General features: G+C 34.7%; 1 protein-coding gene across 2 annotated transcripts in view; it reads left to right on the top strand.

Moving 5' to 3' along the window:
* MAP3K21 (mitogen-activated protein kinase kinase kinase 21) overlaps nt 1–11,693 on the top strand; it is a 72,958-nt gene extending 61,265 nt beyond the window's left edge. The window contains exons 7-11 of one of the 2 annotated variants that reach the window (XM_007481604.2): nt 4,005–4,121; nt 4,671–4,821; nt 5,146–5,243; nt 5,759–6,520; nt 7,894–11,693. In XM_007481604.2, the coding sequence (XP_007481666.2) occupies nt 4,005–4,121; nt 4,671–4,821; nt 5,146–5,243; nt 5,759–6,520; nt 7,894–8,321 (1,556 nt within the window). In that variant the 3' untranslated portion in view covers nt 8,322–11,693. The remainder of the gene's footprint in view (nt 1–4,004; nt 4,122–4,670; nt 4,822–5,145; nt 5,244–5,758; nt 6,521–7,893) is intronic. The other variant, XM_007481605.2, reaches the window with a different exon arrangement.
* The last annotated feature ends 9,423 nt before the right edge of the window (nt 11,694–21,116 follow it).

The raw sequence follows: 21,116 nt of genomic DNA, 5'->3' as shown, positions 1-21,116 counted from the left end.
TTCATCACCTCTCAGGCAGGAGATGAGTCTTAATTCTTTGTAATCAGTCCTCTGAAATTTGAGGTGTTACAGAAACAGTCTTTCTTGTTTGTAAATCCAAACTTTATTCCTTCACACTTGGTCACTCCTAACTCCTTGAATGCCTAATACCAGTAACTTCTCTTTTTGGCACATATTCCCAGGCAGTATCCAAGAGAAACATCTCGTCCATTTCTGCTTCACTCTTATGTTGACAAGCAATATCCTTAGGTCCCAGAAGCTCCTCTTCATAGGCCCTCTTGCCCGCTAACAGAGATCCTGTTTTTCAGTTGCTCTCTACTTTTAAGCCTCTGGCAGGTTAATGCATACTACCCATTTGATTCTTTTAAATGCTCCTTTTCAAACATCAATTGTTTGATCTTTATCCATCTAATGCCTATTACGTGTGACCCTCAAGTCTTCTGTTATCTCTCTCTACTCTCTCACTTGGTGATGTCATTAATTCCCATAGCTTCAGTTATCACCTGTATGAAAAATATTCCCAGATCTACGTATCCAGCTCCAGCCTCTGTCCTGAGCTCAGTCCTACATCACCAGTTTGGACATCTCAAATTGTATGTCCCGTAGGCATCTCAATTTTAGCTTGTCCAAAACTGAATTAATTATCTTTAATCCCCTAACTTTCACTTCTTCCATATTTCCTTGTTGCTGTCAAGGCCACTGCCATAATTCCAGTCACCCAACCACATCCTCAGTGTCATCTTTGACTCTTCCCTCTCACAATACTCCAAATCCTATTTTGAACTTTGGACTTGATAAATTCCTTAAGTTTTGCCAGTAAAACTTGCCACACCAATCTGATTTGTCTCATACTAGTGCCTCAATCTTAGTCATGCAGAGTTACCAATTTAGTTTTAAGCTATTTAAAGATGATCCTTAGACCCATTTCATATTGGTCTGCCAGTTTCCCAATCTTTCCACAATGCCTTTTGGAACTCTCACCCCTTTCTTAACAAATGTTTCTTCTCCTTCAACTTTACAACTAACATTTCTTCCACCTTTCTGCTGTAACTGAAATTGAATTCTTCCTTAAGGTTATAATAAATTAGACCATGTGGCATAGAAAAGAGCACTGAAATTGGATTTTAAATACCTGACTTCAGATTCTGGCCCTGCCATTCTTAGTACTTAAAATGTAACAAATCTCTTACATCTGTTGCCACCCCCTGTTTCCGTTGCCACCCCTCTGTTTCCATTGCCACCATCCTAGCATATTATAGAGGCCCTCATTTATACCTGCCTGGACTAATGCAATATCCACTTAAACTTTCTTCCTACTTCTACTCCAGTGTCTTTGCTTTGCTATTAATCCTTCCTGCTGCTGCCAGAATATGTCTTATGGTTGGATATCTCATGTCAGTATATATTGACCTTTATATCACAATAGTACTTTCTGTATTTTGCTTCTTATGCTTGGAAGACTTCATCAAGTCTAGAGGACAGTTATCAAGGGCAGAGTTCTCCTTGTTGTAATTTGACTCTTGTGATCTTGCTCTAATTTGCTTCTGACACTGAAGCGTTGTGCTGCTGTCTAGCCTTTTTGGATATTGGTAATTTAGCGACGACTACTACAATTTTGCATTACCCATTGAACTTGTATGTTAACTGTAAGTCTATGTAGGTTTACCTTTAAAACTGGCAGTACTGAATCAACCTTATTAATTCCTCATAGTTATGTATCAAACAACTATTACTAATTCAAATAGCCATCATCAAAAACAAACATTTATTAAGCATCTCCTGAATGAGTATATAAAGAGAAGAGATAGTTTATGCCCTGACAGACCTTGTGTTCTACTGGGGCTGTAGGGAGGGAGGGTAGGAGAGGATCCAGTAGGTATACAGATATATATATTCAAGATGCGTGTATTTATGTGGCGTTCATAAATTTAAACTGAACTAGACTTTTAGGGCAACCTTTATAGATGCATAATTGTATAAATACAAAATGATCTGGGGAAGTACTAAGAGTTGAGAGCATCAGAGGCATCCTTACTGAGTTTAGCATCACATATTGTCATATGAATTTGAGTTTGTGAGATCACTTTAGTCACCTAAGGTTCATTAAGAGGTTTTTTTTAAAATAATAGGTTGCTAATTATTTGTTAAAGAAGGAAAAAATAAGGATAAGATATTGCTGGTTTCATTCATCTAGCCTTTGGATTGAAACACCTATGGTTGCATGCTCAGTAATCTCCAGTGCTTCTAAATAAAGTTCGTCTTCCTTTGGCATTCAAGACCCTCCACAATATGACATCACTCTACATTTCCAGCCTCATCTTTTACATATTATTCTTAAGTCAGACTGTAGTGCATACCCCCAAGCATGCCCTGAGCCTTCCTATAGTGCTTTTACTTATACTGATACTTATACCTAACACAGTCTTTTTTCCATTTTTCCCCTACTAAATTTACTATGTGCCCATCATACCTAACCCAATTGTCATGTTCCTAACATGATGATTTCTTGGTTTCTCTTTCTAGGTTCCAAACTCCAATTACATCTTTTCCAGTGGACTTCATGAAATATACACATACACACATAGCACATGCATGCACTGCACACATACACATGCACACAGACACACACATATCTTTAATATGGTTTTATATGTATCCTCTCATTGGATTCTCATCACAACCCTATGATGCTCCTAGGATTATTATCCCCATTTATGAGAAAACTGAAGCTCTTAAAAGTTAAATGGCTTGCCTTCATTTACACATTAACTATCAAATGTGGACTTCACAGTTCCAGTATTCTTTCTTCTAATTCTAACACTCAATGTTCTATGATAATATAGTATGGTGATTTTTTTTTTATGAGTCTCTATGTTTCATGGGGCCAGTAGTCACTTCCCTAGTGGTCTGAACATAATAAGAACTCAGGCTATTTTTATCTATTGTTCATTCTTTACTCATGGAGGATAGATTGTTGGAAGCCAGAAGTGCTATATCTATTTATGAAAAAAAAAGTAGTAGAATGAAAGTTAAATGAGGTAGTTAGACAAGTTTGAATTTTGTCTCTGTAATTTTTTTTTACTTACCTCATGGTGTTCTGGAAGTCCAAAGGTTTCCCCATGTATGTGGTATATATATATATATATATATATATATATACATATGTACTATTTCTTGTCTACATGGTAATATATACCATTATTACTATATATACATATGTATACATATATATGCTTACCATGTATACATATGTATATATCTGAAAGAATCAAGCAGTTAATCATGTGCAAGGTACTACACCAAATACTTGAGATACAAAAGAGGGAGGAAAGACATAATCCTTTCCCTCAAGGGCTTTTCAGTCTAATAGGGAGACAACAGACACACACAAGGTGAACATGGAGATCTATTTAGTAAGAATTCCAAAATGAATCTTATGCATTTATTGTTTGAGCTAAAATCAGAAGATTGAGATTAAAGTTTGTCAAAGATAAAACATGAAAGTTAGGTTTTATATATACCTATATGATTAAGAAAGATGTTAAAGGAAGGATAAAGGTGATTAAACATTCCAGGACAAATTTGTGTTATACAAGTTCATGGTCACTTGCCAAGAATGTAGTTGACCTTGAACAAAATTCATAAAAAGTTTAAAATCTCCTTATCTTTCTTAAATGAAATTTTTTAAAAAGTTAAGGAAACGTCCTTTATTTCATCGTATATAATATGGTATGCTAAACCAGTGTGATGTTGCATCAAAATGGATCCTTCATGTTAATTTAGAAAACCACAAATTAACATTATTTCTGTTTTATTGTATTTTATGTGTTTATTTTTGAATTACATTTTAATCTGGTTCTAGTCTTAGTGCTGGCCTGATTTTGACACATCTGTTTTAAACAATGATCATGACTAAATCTGTAACTTTTTTTGTTTTTTTAATATCATTTATCTTATTGATAGTGTTCACTAACTGTATAATAATAGAAACAATTTTTCTCTAGTGATTTCAAAATCAGATATAAGTACTTCTTATGACCGGAGAAACAGTATATATGTATACCAGCAAGATGTAGATATCACAAGTGAATATGTACCTCCCTGTCAGGGAATGAAAAAAGGCAAGACATAATTAAGTTGTAAAGGGTATTGGGACTTTTGTGACTTAATTTTTTTTAATCATAATTAAACTATTGGTTGAAGACTGAGCATTTAAGTATAAAAATATTAATGTGAAATTCTCTTATTCAACTCTTAAACTTTAATGCCACAAGTTTTTTCATTGAAATTATTTTACTCAATTATTTCTTTGAAATTATTCTGCTAAATAAAATAAAAATTAAATGCTCAGTTGGGTTTTCTTTTTTCAAATAAAAATGGAAAATCGTGAATGTCACAGCATGTGAAGATAAGACCAAATCATTTCTGCTATCTTCTTAATTTGTGTCTTTCCTAATTATTTTGTCTACTCTTCACTGCTTTTCTTGATTGAAAAGTGGAATTTGTGGTAACTTTGGGTGAAATAGATCATTTCTTCCTCAGGTATTTAAGCCCTTTGGATAGGTATCTAAGTAAAAGGAATGCTACTGGTGATTTAATTACTCAGACTAATTTGATTATTTATAACAAAGCTGTGAAAGGATCCCTGACTGATTTATCTCTGTATATAGTCACCTCAGAAGAAAGCAATAGAACCTGGGGCAAAAGCACAGCCTATCGCCAAGAAGAATTTGAGGATGTGAAGAGAAACTTCAAAAAGAAAGGTTGTACCTGGGGACCAAGTTCGGTTCAAACAAAAGATCGTACTGACTGCAAAGAAAGGTATAGCAGTTTACTACTGATTTTTACTTATTGCAAAATGACCACTGTCATTGCTTTTAGCATGTATCATATCCATTATCTCAGTTAACCAGTCTTGTTTTTCCCCAAGATAAGTGTTGTATATGCATTATTACACTGATCATTCTTTATTAGCCATTTAAAAAAAATGATAGCCTGATAAGATCTTATTCTTTTATTCTTCAAAATTAAAACTTATCATTGTTGTTTAGTCACTTTCCCCATGACCTAATTGGATTTTACTCTGCCACTAAGCTGTAATTTTTATGATTCTGTCATGTTAGGAAAAACTCATTTCTTTTTCAGAGTAAGACCCCTTTCAGATGGTAGTAATCCTTGGTCAACTATCTTAATGAAAAACCAGAAAACTGTGCCATTAGCTTCTTTATTTGTAGACCAACAAGGTAAGTGTGCTTTTGATCATTATATGCTCAGAACTTAGGATTTGTTACATTAGATTTGAAATCTGAACTTTTAAAGTTTTTAATTTTTATGTTGAAGAGAATGTACTTAATAGGTAGTACTATGTAATCTCTTCCATCTCTAGAGAGTAAAAAAAAAGCAGTCTGCTTCCCATTGTCCCCCCCCCCCCCCCCCCACTGTTAGTCTTCCTGGGAGGAAACTGACTTCATGCTATATATTTCTTATGATTTATTGTTTGGCTAGGTTAGGATTCAGGACTACAACTAGAGTATCTATATCCTTACATTATTTTGCTGGGGATCCATTTATTTTATTGAGTATGTAACTTCGAATTTTCCAGGGTAACTCAGAACCAACTAATTTTTAAAAGGTAATAGAGGAGGCTATTTTGGGAAATGTAGGTGATGTAAAAACAAAAAACACCATAACATTTTATTTTTTATTAAAATATACTACTACATTTGTATCTATGCCTCTGATTTAATTGTCTCTCCAGAGCTGAAACTTTTCCCTGATGGACTGGACAACAAAAGACCAAAGCAAATAAAATTGCCGAATCAGGCCTATGTTGATCTACCTCTTTGGAAAGATGATCAGGGAGATAATACTATAGAACCTGAAAGCTTTGAAGAGGGAACTTCTGCTAGTTCTGCTGCTAGCACTCCCCAAATGACTCCCACAAATAGTCTTAGTAGAACACCCCCCAAAAAGAAAACGGAATCTGCATTATATGGGTGTGCTGCATTATTGGCTTCTGTGGCTTTGGGATTGGATATTAGAGAACTAAATAAGGTACAGTCTCCTGACGAATTGTTGCCCAAAGAGGATAAGAAGAAACGTGAGGGGATATTTCATCGTGCTTCTAAATTACGAAGAAGTTCCAGTCCTCCAACCAGATTACAGTCTAAAAGAGAAGATGTTAACATTCCATCAATAAGTCCATCATCAAACACTGTGAACCTACTGTCCATGCCTTCCATCTCCACAAAATGTTTGCTACACTCAGACAATGAAGACACATTTGTGGGTACCTGTGAAACAGACATTCCTGTTTTAAGAGTTTCCCCTGTAAGTCAGGGAAATAACTGTGAGCCTCCTGCAATTTCAGGACTTGTGACTGATCACAGCTTGTTGAAGAATGTGCCTTCCTCTCCTTTCACAAAGCAGGTATCTGGAAATGTGCCAAATAATGCACCATCAAAAACGAGGGTATCATGTCACAGACGAACTGTATCTGATGGAAATGCTTTTCAGACAGGTGGGTAGTTATAAGTATGCAAGGATACAAAATTGAACCTACATTAGATGGTAAAAATGTGTTATTCAGAGACATTCTACTGCCTTATCTAGCTAAGACTTAGAGCTCAAGTTTCTTAAAGCTGATCCAGGTCTTTTTCTCCCTAAAATATATTGTCATTGTTATGTTTCGAGTGAGAGCTAATTTACCCAGGGATAACATATGATGGTGAAAAGCTGTGGAAACAATGATTGGAGAATTGTCTGTAATGCTAGGAATTCCTGGGTTCAGTTCTCACCTCTCCTGTGTCTTGGTTCTATGACCTGGTAACAACATTACCTCGAGCACAAACAATTTCCACAAGCCTGAAAAGTGCAGAGCAATTGCCAGTCTTAATTGGGAGAGGGAATCCCTCATCAAGCATTCCCTATACCATTTGTGACAATATATTTGACAGCTAGCAGTTCAATAGTTTATGTGGCCCAAATAGAAATTTTATCAAATTAATTTCATTAATGACTAATAATTGGACTATAATAGCAAGGTGATGGTATCCTTTTATGTTATTGATTGGTAAAGTGATACTCTGAAAATTAGAGAAGTGTGGTGGCTCAGTACTATTCAGAACCAAGACTCTCCTCTTGCCACCAGGGAGTGCTCCAATCTCCAAATTGACTTTTTTTCAGAGCACTAAATGGGTTCATATCAGGTTCTTTTGAAAGTTAGTAAAATTCTCCTAGAATTAATAGAATAATTTAAAATACTTTATAGATTTGAGCAGAAGAATGACTTTTTGAAAAAATTCATTTCAACAGAGTAAGCATTTATTATGTGCAAGTTATATAGAGCCCTCGGTCATAGGGAACCTGACTACTTTTCTTTTGTTGGTAAACTAATCAACATTTGCCAGCTACGTGTGAAGCAATGAAAAATAGTAATAAGCTCAAGTGATTCCGGTGTTTGAAATCTATGGCTGTTTCAGAATCATTCATAGAGGGGAAAAAAAAGTTTATTTTCAGAATAATTTTAAAGAAATATACTTTTAAAAATAATTATTTCTAAAAGACTATCCAGACTGCATTTTTTAAATTTACTTTAAAAAATTCTAATTTAAAGTAAGGCCAATATCTTGAAATAACTTTTGATAAAAGTAACCCTCCATGTTCTAATCCTGTGCATGGAGCAGCTATCACCAATATGGTCTTAATGTGCAAAAAGCAAACATTCATTGTGTGCCAGTGTTCATGATATGATACGGTAGCTCTTTAGTCTTTGTCATTTTTCATTAGACTCTCACTTCCAGATAATTACTTAATTGATGTAGTCATTATAGTGACTTTTTTATAGAAACTAAAATTCCTCTAATTACATCTTGTCTTTGCATTCTCTTTCAGCTAATGGAGTTACTTGCTCAAACAATGGAGTCTCTGAACTGCCAATTTTTCAAGTTTCTGGGATGCTGCACTTCCCATCTATTCATCGGAGAAATCTGCCGAATGAGGCCCTTTTAGAAAAACAAAGTGCTGTCAGTATCATACCCAGGCCTCGCCCTTCTTCTCTGAGAAGTCGATTCAATCCACAGCATGTTCTTCCAGAAAGTGCAAAGCATAGTCCTGCTCAGACAGACTGTTTAGAGGGTAACCCAGAACCAAATACTAACTGTCTACTTAGTACCAAGGACAGAACTAAATTCCACATACCCTCACTCCTGGACATCGATGTAGAAGGTCAGAACAGGGACTACACTGTCCCTTTATGCAGAATGAAGAGCAAAACTAGCCGGCCTTCTATATATGAACTGGAGAAAGAATTTCTGTCTTAATCTTAAGTGCCTTATGCTTTTAAAAAAGCATTACCATTTTTAATGAGAACAACTGTAAATCATGTGTCTACCTTCTAATGTTTCATGCTGCTGTATTTTCAAAAGCTGTGGCCATGTTACCAAAACAGTAGTAGATGTGTTAACTTTTGGAAAAATATAACCATCGTTGTTAGCTTGCCTGTATTGTCTTTTCACTGGAACCACACCTAGTAACTTGAAATGCACAAAGGTGTAAATCTAGAAATGCACAATAATGTAAAGCTATATGTTGGATAGAGTCTTTCTTGAGCAGTCTTGACTTTAAGGTTTGTTTTCTTTTTCTCCCTCTCTCCCTTTTCCTCTTCACCCGTAATCATAAAAAAGAAAGGCAAAAACTTCCTAAAAATCAATGATACTTTGAACTATTTTTCCCATTTCTTCAAAAAAAGAAGTCAAGAAAATGCTATAAATTTGTTCATTGTGAATGATATTATACCAAAAACACTAGGATAAGGAAAGGGATTTGGGGCTCTCAGATGAGAAAGTTCCCTCTAAGCTAGCCCCAGCAGTTTCTAGTCTTAGAGAGTTGCTTAGAGCACTGAGAGGGGGTCACATAGGAGCAGGATTTGAAACAAATCTTCTAGGCTCTAAAGTGGACTTTCTATCCATATCTCCACACTGCCTTGCTAATGTTGCATAATTTTAAAAATTGATGACTGAAATTAATGTGATATTCTATTAAACTACCTAACCTCAGCATTAGGATTGTCAGACAGGTTATGCAGTGACTTAAGCCTGTTTGAGTAAATCTCATTTGCATATGCTTTATAAATGCTGATTCCATTAGAATTTATGAGAAACCTAATTTTTCTCAATAATGTTTGAATGATTATCTCATGCCCATTGAAGAAGCCTTTTTCAGTTGGCTTTTCTCTTGGTGAGAGAATACTAAAATTTTCTCCTAATCTAAAAGTAACCATCTATTTGTTACCTGAAAATGCACAACTTGTTCTCTAGAAATATTTTTGGTAATAATATAAGCTGAATTTAAATGAAGGTTTGTTATTTCAAAGATAATACAATTTTAATGATGGCAAAATTTCCTAGTACCATAAACCAAATAGAATTTATTATTTAAATTTAATTTATTAATTTATTTAATCAACTAATTAAAATTTAAATCAACATTTTACCAAGTAATTTGACATTTCAGGTAACCGTGAACAATTGTTAAAAGACAAAGGCAAAAAGAAATTATTCAGGAATAGCAATATAAAATATATCCCTGAGTAAAGCTAAGAATTTTAAAGACTACAGAGTTGTTTAAAATTGTAATTGTATTTGGATAATGGTGCTCTTATTAAATTGTGGGTTTATTTCTAGAAAATCTGTTTTGTGGATGTCACCTCTATTTACTGTTAGCATTTCAGAAGCACACTTATTTTTTAATTACCATAAAATTTTAAAAGTAATATTGCTTAATTTTTCCTTTAAATTTCTACTAAAGCTAAATAGTCACATTTTACTAACTAAGCTGAAATTTTAGTGGTTGAAAAATAAAATTTCAGATTTGAAGTACCTAGTAAAAAAGAATTTTAAAAAATGATGATGGCTTAAATTACAAAGCAATACCTTTGGAGTACATTTTCCAATTGCTTTTTGTACTATGAACACAATATGAAAGGGTTCTGATATTGATACATACATTTTATTCAGAGGGAAACAATCTCTAGGTTGCAGTAAAATCTCAGGTATTCATTATTATTTATGAAATCATTGTCCAATCTCTACTTTAGTTTCACTTTTTGGTAATTCATTAAATTTTGAGAGCTAGATTTTAGTCTTTATGAATACATCATACATACCAACACTATGTTGGCCACTTAGTTTTCAGCCATTGACACATGTAACCTACAGACTAAATTGCAGGAGATATATTAAGCCTAACATAAAGAATTTGTGCAAAAAAACCCAAAACTGTTACCTAACTATAATTTTACTTCTAAAAAAACAACATATGTTTGCATTTTATACCCTTACAATACTTCTTTTCTAACCATACATCTGTTAGACCCCTTAGTAGCTTAATTCTAGGCCAGTTTGCATTCTGATGAACTGAAATATGAAAATATAAATAAAGACAATTACCTATCAAAATATGGATTCAATCTTACATTCCACTACAGATATTGGAGTGGGGAGGTGAGGGAGATGATTAGAATCTGTTGTAAATTTGTGATTTCTTTTCATGTGTTTCTATCTGTAGCATAATATGATTGTATTTATTTTCATGTAGATTGAATAGTCTTACTAGAGTAAAAGAGAAATTAAGGCAATCACGGTTAGTAAACAATTTAAGGTGCTTATACTGCAGAAATTTAAGATATCTATTTGATATGCTGTTTTACAAAGCCTTGTGACTGAAAGATGTTTACATATATTGTATTTTTTTAAAAAATAAAGTTTTTAAAATAGCCAGTCTTCTGCTCAGTGACTTTGCCCTTCTGCCTTAATGCTTAGATCAAGAGTTCTGTGATGTTTTATTTTGTAGCCAGTGATAAAAAGAATTTTGAAAGGATTAAGTTCACTAAGTGCCTCAAAATACATATAGAAATAGGAGAAATATTTTCATTCTCTGCCTGGCATGTAGTTGGTGCTACTGACTGACCAAACAGCTTTAATGTCAGACCTCAGAGGGCTTTGCAACCAGAACACAAGCTCTGGCAAGTCCTTTCAAACTAAAATTCTTAGCCAGGCACTTCCTGGACCTGAGGACCAGCGGAACCAAGTGCAGAGAGGAGAGGGTTGGGTGGTATTTTTGTTTATATTTTTTGCTTTTGGCTACAACTCATTTAAGCTGTTCTTAGACTCTGGACTCTTGAAATCTTGTTAGATTTTGCTTAAATGTGTTTTAAATGGCCTCATGTTTCCATATGGATCAAAATTGTTGCATCTTTTGAGTTCTTCTGGAAGTTGGTTTACATCAAAAACAAACAAACAAACCAACAAACAAAAACTCTAGCAATTTTTCTCTCTGGGCCAAATTGAAGCTGATAAAGTGCCTACTTAATGAGTGCACCTAATCATTTAAGTAATACTCAGCAGCTGTTTAATCTTTGTTAAAAGGGTAAAGCATGAAGCAACTAAAAAAGTGCTTGAGACAGTTCATTTATTTGAGGAGAGGAAAGAGCATTCCCCAATTAAGATGCTAAGGCTACCTGTATCAAAGGACTGAATAATTTGTCTGTAAATTAAGAGGTCCAGAAAGTTTTCATTTTACTGCTGTTTTGGGCATAGCTGTTTGGATTACTGGCACCAAATTGTACTTCAACTTAGTTCACTTTGTTCTTTAGACCACATGATTTATTATTAAACATTTATGCTTATTTGAAAGGTTGGGTTGTTTTTTTTTTGTAATTTTAGTTACAGAATAGAAAATTATACTAAATACCTTTAACATAAGGAAAATCGTTGGATAGATGGAAAATCCAAACCCTTACTATCTGCCTGGTAGCTTGATTAATAATTAAAGTCATAGAAATTAGAAGGAAATAAATATTTTAAGAAATGACTTTAATATATTCTGTATAATTAGTATATTGCCTCATATCCTACTTTTTGTTCACATTTGATGAATTCCCTCGCCCCTCTCAAAAAAATAAAAGTCAAATTTTTTAAAATATAAATTTAGAGGAAAGGCTACAAAATGGTTATTAGTTACACTGTGGCATCTTTGCTCATAAGAAACAAAATAGCCAATCCTTTCAGGTGCCAAGTTTGAGCCAAATTATCACTAATTCAAAGCTGAATTTCAAGATGTTTTTGCTAGAGTTGTTTCACAGTGTTAGCTGTCTTCCGTTCACAGTCTTTTGGAAGGGAGAAAATATCCTCCTTAGTGACTTCTGAGTTGGATGGAAAACTCCTCAGCCTCTGTCTAAACAGAAATCTTGGCGTAGACAAGCTCATACAGGCTTTTCCAGCTGTATTCATCTTCCCTCTGCCTTAAGTTTCAGTGTATGGGGAGGGGGAGTGAGCTGTTAAGTCACCAAGTCTATATACATCCTGCCTAAAGAAGAATAGCAGCCTTACAACATAATCCAGAGAGGTCACTACATGTGCCAGCTGGCAGCAATGAGCATGGCAGATGGTTCCTTTTCTGTATCATTCTCTCCCATTAAGGTATAAGGTAGAGCTCCTAGGAGTTTAAACACAACTACCCCAGATATAGAGATAGTACTACTTTACTATTCCTAGATTATGTTGGAAAAGGAACGGTGAAGAATGATTCAAAGGATAATGCCATAATATCAATTGATAATTTTGAAAGACTTAGAACTCTAATGAAACCATGATTCCAGAGAACTGCTAAAGAATATGTTCAGCCTCTGGAAACTGGAAAAGACCTAAACTAGTCTTTTAAATGTTTGTTCCCTATCTCACCTTCCTTTCACCACTGATCTTTCCAGTAAAGCTATCTATACTCAGTCCTCAATCTTTTGCAATCTGGCTTTCTATCGAATCGCTCAACTGAAATTGCTTTCTAAAAAGAAAATAAATATCTCTTTAATTGCCCAATAGGATGGTCTTTTCTCAGTCTCATTCGACTGAGAATGGATTAGAAAGGCAAACTGGTAAACTCTGGGCAAGTATGATTCTCCACTACTAAAGTCTGATGTCTTCATTGCAGCACTCTTCAGGTAAAACTCAAGAGGCAAAGATTAAACCTTCATTCACTCAAGAAGCATTAACTAAATGTCCAATAAGCACAAGATGTTGTTCTAGGCTTGTTCCAGATCACATACTATGCTCCAGCCAAAATTGACCCCTCTTACTATTATAGGCATTCTCTCTTCCACTTCAGTCTGCACAGGTTCTCTCCCTGCCTGGAATTCACTCCCTCTTCACCTCCCCCTCTCTGAATCATCAGTTTCTTTCAAGGCTCAGATCATATCATAACCCTCCAGTAGCAACTTGTGCATTAAGTGTATTTCTTTTTTCTTTGTATCCAGAGCATTTACTAAACCATTCAGGATAGTGCCTTGTAAACCATACATCTTTTACTGAACTGGATTGAAGGTGATCCAGAAGGAGTGGGTTCTCTCCTCCAGCTCCTTTCCCATGTGCTTCTGTTCTCTCCCAAATGAATGTAGTCTAGAGAGATCATAGCCAGAGGAGAGATGGCAGCAGCCAAAAGCTAGAAGGAAATGGAACATTTGACAAGGAGGGAATCAGAACTCACCAAGCCAAGTCTTTGGGCTTATTGGAGAAAAACAATTGGGCTATTGAATGAGTACACTCCTGGATCCATAATAACTTGCAAAGAAAAAGTGTAAGTTTGCCTAGTAGCTCTATGAAAAGAAAGCTTAGGGAAGGAGAGGAGAGAGGAAGGAAAGAAGCCAAAAAAGAAAAGAAAAAGGTAAAGCTAAAGTATTTGGAGTCACTTTTAAGTACATCATAAGGAAAAATGATTCTGAAATTATCTTGAAAATTCATGAGCAAATGAAATATTGTTTACCAAATTTGATTTGTACTCTTTTCCAGGAGCATATTTATTGCCTAAAGTCAGGTATATCTATATTCCAAATGAAAAGAAATTTTTTTCTTCATGTTTCAAGGTCTGGAAAAGCAAGTTTCCACTTTAAGAGCTTTTTCCACCACAAAGTATCTCATATTTTTGCCAATTTGTTTTTTTCATAGAAATGTCATTGTTATTTTTTCTAGTCCTAGAAAAAAGAAGCCAGTATATAGGTGGAATTTGAAGATTAGGAAATAGTGGGGATGATTAAGAGGGCAGGTTAGATAGACTATAAATCAAAGGATGAATCTCCATGTTACAGATAAGGAAGCAGACCAAAAGGGATTAAGTGATTTACCTAAGGTCATATCGCTAATAACTGGCAGAGATAGGGCAACATTCTTCATACTCCTCAATCTGCTGTATTTTATACTACATTTCAGCTATCTTGGAAATAGCATGTCAGACTTTAGATTTTTAAAAGGTTTTATTTGTTAACTGTCCAAGGAAAATAGCAAACAAAGGTGAAATTTATGGGAGTATTATTGAGTAATCTTGTTCCTGTATCCAAAATCACCAGGATCACTTCATTCTTGAGTCCCTCCCTCTAAATCTAGTCCTCAGAAGAGTATGGCTAAGGGACACATTGCTAAGAGCAATTCATATCTTTAAGAATGCAAGGCTACCTATAGTCATTTTTTACAGAAAAGTAATGAAGAGCTATTCAGATCTCCTTCTTATTCTTCCTATACACTTTAGTCTCAGAGGAACCCAACCAGAGGCAAACAAACTAAAGCTAATTGGACCTTTTCCAAGCAAAAGGTCATTTATACTCAAAGAGACTTCCATATTGTTAAGCTCTTTATTACATCACTCTACTTCCCTAACTTCATTTTGGGTGCTTTTTTCCAGGCATTATTTAAGGAAGCTGCATGAATCTTGCAGTATCAGAATTCCTTGTTAAAGGGTTCTTAAATCAGGGCATACCTGTAGCTATAGTTTTCTAGATATGTTTACAATGTATATAACACACCTTCCATTAAAGTCTTATTACAGTGTCTTCTTGTGGGTTCTCAAAGATTGTTCCAACAAAACAGAGATCTGGCAAGTCCTATCAAGCTGGAAAGTCTTTGCATATGGCCCAGCAAGGTGTGATAAAGCTCTTTGCTGAGTATCAGCTGAGATTGTATGCAGAAGGATTAGTTCATCAAAGATACTCAGTAAAGAGCTTCAATATTCACCACTAGTGAACACTGATGATTCTGCACAGTGAAAGGTATAATTTGACCCTCTTCATGACTGTACTTATAGTCCAGGATCTCATACGAAGCCAGTTCACTATATGTGTCTCTGGTAGGGTTTCCTGTGTGTTCAAGTGTAGTAGCAGCAGTTTCCCCTTGGCAGGTGCTATGCTGCTGGCTTTGAACTCAAACAGAAATGGGGACCACTAATCTGTACATGAGCATCCCTGTGGACTGCATCTTGATTTTAAGAACGTATTATCTATGTATTACAATAAAATCCTCTGGATACTGTAGATCGATTTATAATTACTTAATAGTAAAGGTCAGACAGACAGACAGAGACAGACAGAGAGGAGAGAGAGAAGAGAGAGAGAGAGAGAGAGAGAGAGAGAGAGAGAGAGAGAGAGAGAGAGAGAGAGAGAGAGAGAGAGAGAGAGAGAGAGAGACATAGAGAGAGAGAACAATTTCCTCTGTCCCTTCTCTTATAAAGACAGTTTTTACCACTCCTCCTAGGACCCTCTGATTGGACAAGCTGAACCTTAATCCAGATGTCTTGATTTCTTGACTTCCAGACATACCACCCATCTCATGGAGACTTCAGTCAGTCCCTTTTGTAGGCCAGGACACCACAGAGCCACATGTGAATGGCCAGTCAAAGGGTGGTTCTGGTATCAACCAAGAATCAGTTCTCAAACTCAGTAAGCAGATAGGATTTATATTAAATTCACAATATGTTCCAATATATTTTTATTTCTTTTGTTAAACATTTATTTATTTTGTTAAAATAGATCAATCTAAGTGTTGATTTATTTTGGACCAGAGTCTTTGTGTCTGACACCTCGAGTCTACAGTATAGACAGAGTGACCCCTGTCCCCAACTGCCAATTTTCATGCTGCCAGCTCACTACCATATCTTTTTTGCCTATGTGTCTCTGGTCCACTGCCTATGTTATAAGTATATCTTTCTTTCTTTCTTTCTTTCTTTCTTTCTTTCTTTCTTTCTTTCTTTCTTTCTTTCTTTCTTTCTTTCTTTCTTTCTTTCTTTCTTTCTTTCTTTCTTTCTTTCTTTCTTTCTTTCTTTCTTTCTTTCTTTCTTTCTTTCTTTCTTTCTTTCTTTCTTTCTTTCTTTCTTTCTTTCTTTCTTTCTTTCTTTCTTTCTTCCTTCCTTTCTTTCTTCTTTCTTTCTTTCTTCCTTCCTTCCTTCCTTCCTTCCTTTCTTCCTTCCTTTCTTTCTTTCTTTCTTTCCTACTTTATAATTGTTTAAACTGGTTTTCACTATTTTTAACCTTTTTTTAATTGCTAGAACTAATTTCTCCTGGTGTGAACTTTTTTTTATTACTAGAATAAATTGGTTTTTGCTGGTTTATATTGCTTTGAACTAGCTTTTAATGGTTTGAAATGGTTTTCACTCTTTTGAAATAGTTTTAACTGGTTTGAAATCTTTTCATTGATTTATAATTCTTTGAATTGGTCTTTATTGATTTGAGCTGGTTTTTATTTGTTTATCCTAGCTTAAATTTGTTTTTCTCTGGTTTTATTCATTCTTAAAATTTTAATATGTATTTCTTTTTAAGACCTAAATTTATTTTTAGTATTTATTTTCTTCTTTCTTTGATTTTATTTTTTTTCATATTTATTTTTTTCTATGGTGTTATTTTTTTCCTTCTTTCTCTTTCCTTGTTTTAATTTTCCCCCTCTTTCTTCAGTTTAATTTTTCTTCCCCATTTCTTTTTGTCTTTCTTTGGTTTTATTTTTCCTTTCTCTTTTCCTTTAGTTTTATTTATTCTTCTTCTAATCTTTCTTTAAAGTTTATTTCTCTCTCAGTTTTTCTTTCTTTCATCTGGTCTTTACTAGTTTATACTGGTTTGAACCAAGTTACTGGTTCAAACTGATTATTTACTCATCTGAATAGTTTTGGGATTGGTTTACACTTGTTTGAATCTATTTTTACTTGTTTTATCTGGTTTTTTTTTCTGATTTTTACTAGTTTTCACTAGTTTGAAAAGATCTTTTTGTTATTTGAACTGCTTTGATCTAGTTTATACTGATTTTTATCCTTGAAACGGATTCTCACTGTTTCTGATTTTCTTTTTTTCTTTTTCTCCTTTCTTCCTATCTTTCATTGGTTTTATTTTTTTTTTTGTCTTTTTTTGTTGGTTTCATTTTTATCTTCCTTCTTTACTGTGGTTTTATTTTTCTGCCTTCTTTCTATCTTTTTCTTTTCTTTTTTCTTTTTTTTCTTTTTTCTTTTTTTTCTTTTTAATTTCTTATTTACATTTCTTTCTTTGATTTTATTTTCTTCTTTTTCTTTGAGTTTTATCTTCCTACATTTGGTCTTATTTTTCTTCTTTTTAAATCTTTGTTTTTATTTTTTCTTCTTTCTATCTTTGCTTTTTCCTCCTTTCTGTCTTTTTTGTTTTTGTTTTTTCTTTGTTTTCTTTGTTTCTTTCATTTTATTTTTCTACTGTTTTCTTTCTCTCTTTGTTTTAATTTTCTTCTTTCTTTTTTTCATCCAATTCTTCATCTTAGAAACTGAAACTCAGGAATACTAAGTGTTTTGTAAGTTATGAATAGCTCTCAGAACTATTGTGAACTCAAGGCACAGATTCATAGGCTAAGAACCAGAACAGATTTTAAAGTCTATCTGTTGTCTCCCCCTCTCATTTACCCTTATTCTGTAGATAGCCTGAAATTCAGAAAGATAAAACTTCCCTAAGTCAAGGTAACAAGAAGCAACAAAAGTAAGAGTAGCAATTTAAATGTAGGTGCTTTGGGGAAGCTAGTTTGCTAGCAGAATGGACAGAGTACCAGGCCAGGAGTCAGGAGGACCTGGGTTCAAACCTGTCCTCAGACACTTTCTTGCTGTGTAACCCTAGGTCAAGTCGCTTAACCCCTGTTGCTAGCCCTTGCTTCTCCTTTATCTTAGAATTGATACTAAGACAGAAGGTAAGAGACTAAAAATAAATAAAAAATAAATCCAAGTGCTTGGAATCCAAACTCAGTATTCTTTCAACTACACTATGAATTTATATAACAATAAAGGAGTATATATACAACAACTACACATAGTGAGGGTCATGTGGCAAGAATGTGGGATAAGAAATGTCTGTCTACTACTTTGATACCCATACAGTGTCAATAATGTAGGAAGATAGTTAGTAACTAATGACTCACATTGTAAGCACTGAGAGTCCAAGGGACAAAGAAATGATTGTGGGCTAAAGTTTTCTGTGAAGACCAGGGAAGAACTGACGCTTGTTCTGGGCATAGTAGAATGGATATACTTTGAATGGATTTCAAAGGTATGTGTGTTTGCAAGAGTGTACAAAGGGGTATTTCAGGTGTAGAGAATAATATACCTCACCTAAATATTCTTTCTTTATCTTAAGTCTGTATCATTGTCTTCAGTCTTCAAGAGAAGCTGAGAATAGCAAGTTATCATTCTCTACTTGCTAATCCTTCATATTTTGCATTAGCTATTAAATTATACCTTAGTCTTCTCTTTCCAGTACCAAATAATCCTATATATCCTGTAAACTTTCACATCCCCTAATTAATACCATAGTGCTTTCCTGGACTCTTTCTCATAGTCTCCCCATCACTCTTTAAAATGGAACTCCAATAACTCACAGGGACAGCCTGGACCCTGCCAATTTTTTGGTAGGGCACTCAATGCAATTATAACTTTTTTTTTAAACCCTTACCTTCCATCTTAGAACCAATAGTGGTTCTAAGGCAGAAGAGTGGTAAGGACTAGACAATGGGAGTTAAGTGACTTGCCCAGAATCCCACAGCTAGAAAGTGTTAAGATTAAAATTTGGGGGGGAGACTGAAGGCAAAATAGAAATTAGTTTCTCTCTGCAAGGAATATTATATTTTAGAGGTTTATTGAAGATTAAAATGTAAAGAAAATACAAGTAAGAGAGGCATGTGTCTAGGCCCAAAGAGCCTATTCACGACCACTCACAACTTGCCTGCTAGGTGGAGAGCCACGTCTGCTCCCAAGTGGAAGTAGGAAAAGGGGGAAGATCCTTTTTACAACCAGGTTATATACCCCATCTCACTCTTGGCCCAGGCGAGGTTACAAGGCATTCTGGGAAGTGAGCAAGGATTCCCGGGGATGGAAGTCCTGGATTCAAGTCTCCATTTTTTACATTTCTCTGTGTGATCATTTTTGGAAAAAAATTAATTTTTTCCCCAAAAGGATCATGAAAACATAATCAACTTAAAGATTATAATAATGTGAGGATAAGAGAAAAAAAGAACAAAACCAATGATTTCTGGACGCATTGACAAAATTTAGGGGGCAGTCCCCTTTGGCATGAAAGTATACATACAAATAAATGTTCAATCAATCACACCCAAAGTTCATTCTTGTGCAGCTTGTGGTCTGGAGGTTTCTTCATGGTGTCTTCTCCAACAGTTCAGTTTCTGGATTCAGAGAGGTATCATCTTTCTTTACCTAAAATTCTTCTCAAAAGGAATTTAAACTTTGTAATTCAAATAATAATATTTTTTACATTTCCTTGTGTTGTGGGTGATTGAAAAATGCAGGATCACCTAGGGATGCATGGCTGAGGTATGAGGTATATGAACCAATTGGTAAGAGAAATTAAAAAGATATCAGAAAATCCAAATAGAAAAGAAAAATTTCTGAATGAAAATATAGACTATCAAAGTCTTATGTGTAAAAATTCCAAGTAAAAAGAAAAATAAATCTATAGGTCCTTGAATCAGGGCCCAATTAAAATGATCTAAGCAATGATGAATTTACCCAGTCAGTAGCCAGGACTACAGAAAGGTACCACACTATGAAAGACAGAAAAGGGACCAGATTATAGGAGCCAAGGTTGAAATACTTGGTAGAATGTGGAACAAGGAAGACCTGCCTTTAACACATGTTAAACAGCTGCAACCTCGAACACCAAACACGTTCAAGTACTCTTTGTCTAGGCTCAAAATTACATCAATCCCACCAGGATTGGTTGGTCTCTTTGACCTTGTGCTCGATTGGCACTATGCAGTTTAGCTTTGTGCTTCTTTGGCACTGTGCTATGGCTCTTTTGTGTATATCTTGTCCTAGAATCAGACAGAATTATTAAGCAAAGTCCCATCATTTTTTAAATAATTAGTGGCATCATTTTTATAGTCTTCTAGCCTTGGGGGTATGCCTTAGCAAATGTATCTTAAACTTATAGTACTGAAAAATCAAAAGGTTAAAAAAAATCTTAATGCTGGTGACACATGCTTCAAATATAAAAAAGGAGAGAAAAATTTAAAAAAACTGAAATAGTATATTGCACATGCAAGAAAAATATAATAATAAAAGATCTTTAAAAATAAAAATGTACCTTTTAATCATTGACACGCTGTGTCAGCTAAGAAAATATAGAATGCAAGGCTTTCTCTCCAAAAATGAGATCCATTTCCTCTTCATATTTGGCCATGATCCACTGTGAGTATGAGCAAATGAATTGAACAAGGAAACATTTTTCATTTTTTTAAACAATATTTTATTTGGTCATTTCAAAACATTATTCATTGGAGACAAAGATCATTTTCTTTTCCTCCCCCCCCCCTCCCATAGCTGATGCGCAATTCCACTGGGTTTCACATGTGTTCTTGATTCGAACCCATTTCCATGTTGTTGGTACTTGCCTTAGTGTTCATTTAGAGTCTCTCCTCAGACATGTCCCCTTAACCCCTGTAGTCAAGCAGTTGTTTTTCCTTGGTGTTTTTACTCCCACAGTTTATCCTCTGCTTGTGGATAGTCTTTTTCTCCTAGATCCCTGCGGATTGTTCAGGGGCATTGCATTGACACTAATGGAGAAGTACCACAGTGTATCAGTCTCTGTGAACAATGTTTTCCTGGTTCTGCTCTTTCCCTATACATCACTTCCTGGAGGTTGTTCTAGTCTCCATGGAATTCCTCCACTTTATTATTCTTTTGCAGCCATTCCTCAATTGAAGGGCATCCCCTCATTTTACAATTTTTGGCCACCACAAAGAGTGTAGCTATGAATATTCTTGTACAAGTCTTTTTCCTTATTATCTCTT

The sequence above is a fragment of the Monodelphis domestica genome, chromosome 2, assembly GCF_027887165.1.
Source record: "Monodelphis domestica isolate mMonDom1 chromosome 2, mMonDom1.pri, whole genome shotgun sequence".
In the NCBI taxonomy this organism is placed as follows: Eukaryota; Metazoa; Chordata; class Mammalia; order Didelphimorphia; family Didelphidae; genus Monodelphis; species Monodelphis domestica.
This window is presented reverse-complemented; position numbering and strand designations above follow the sequence as displayed.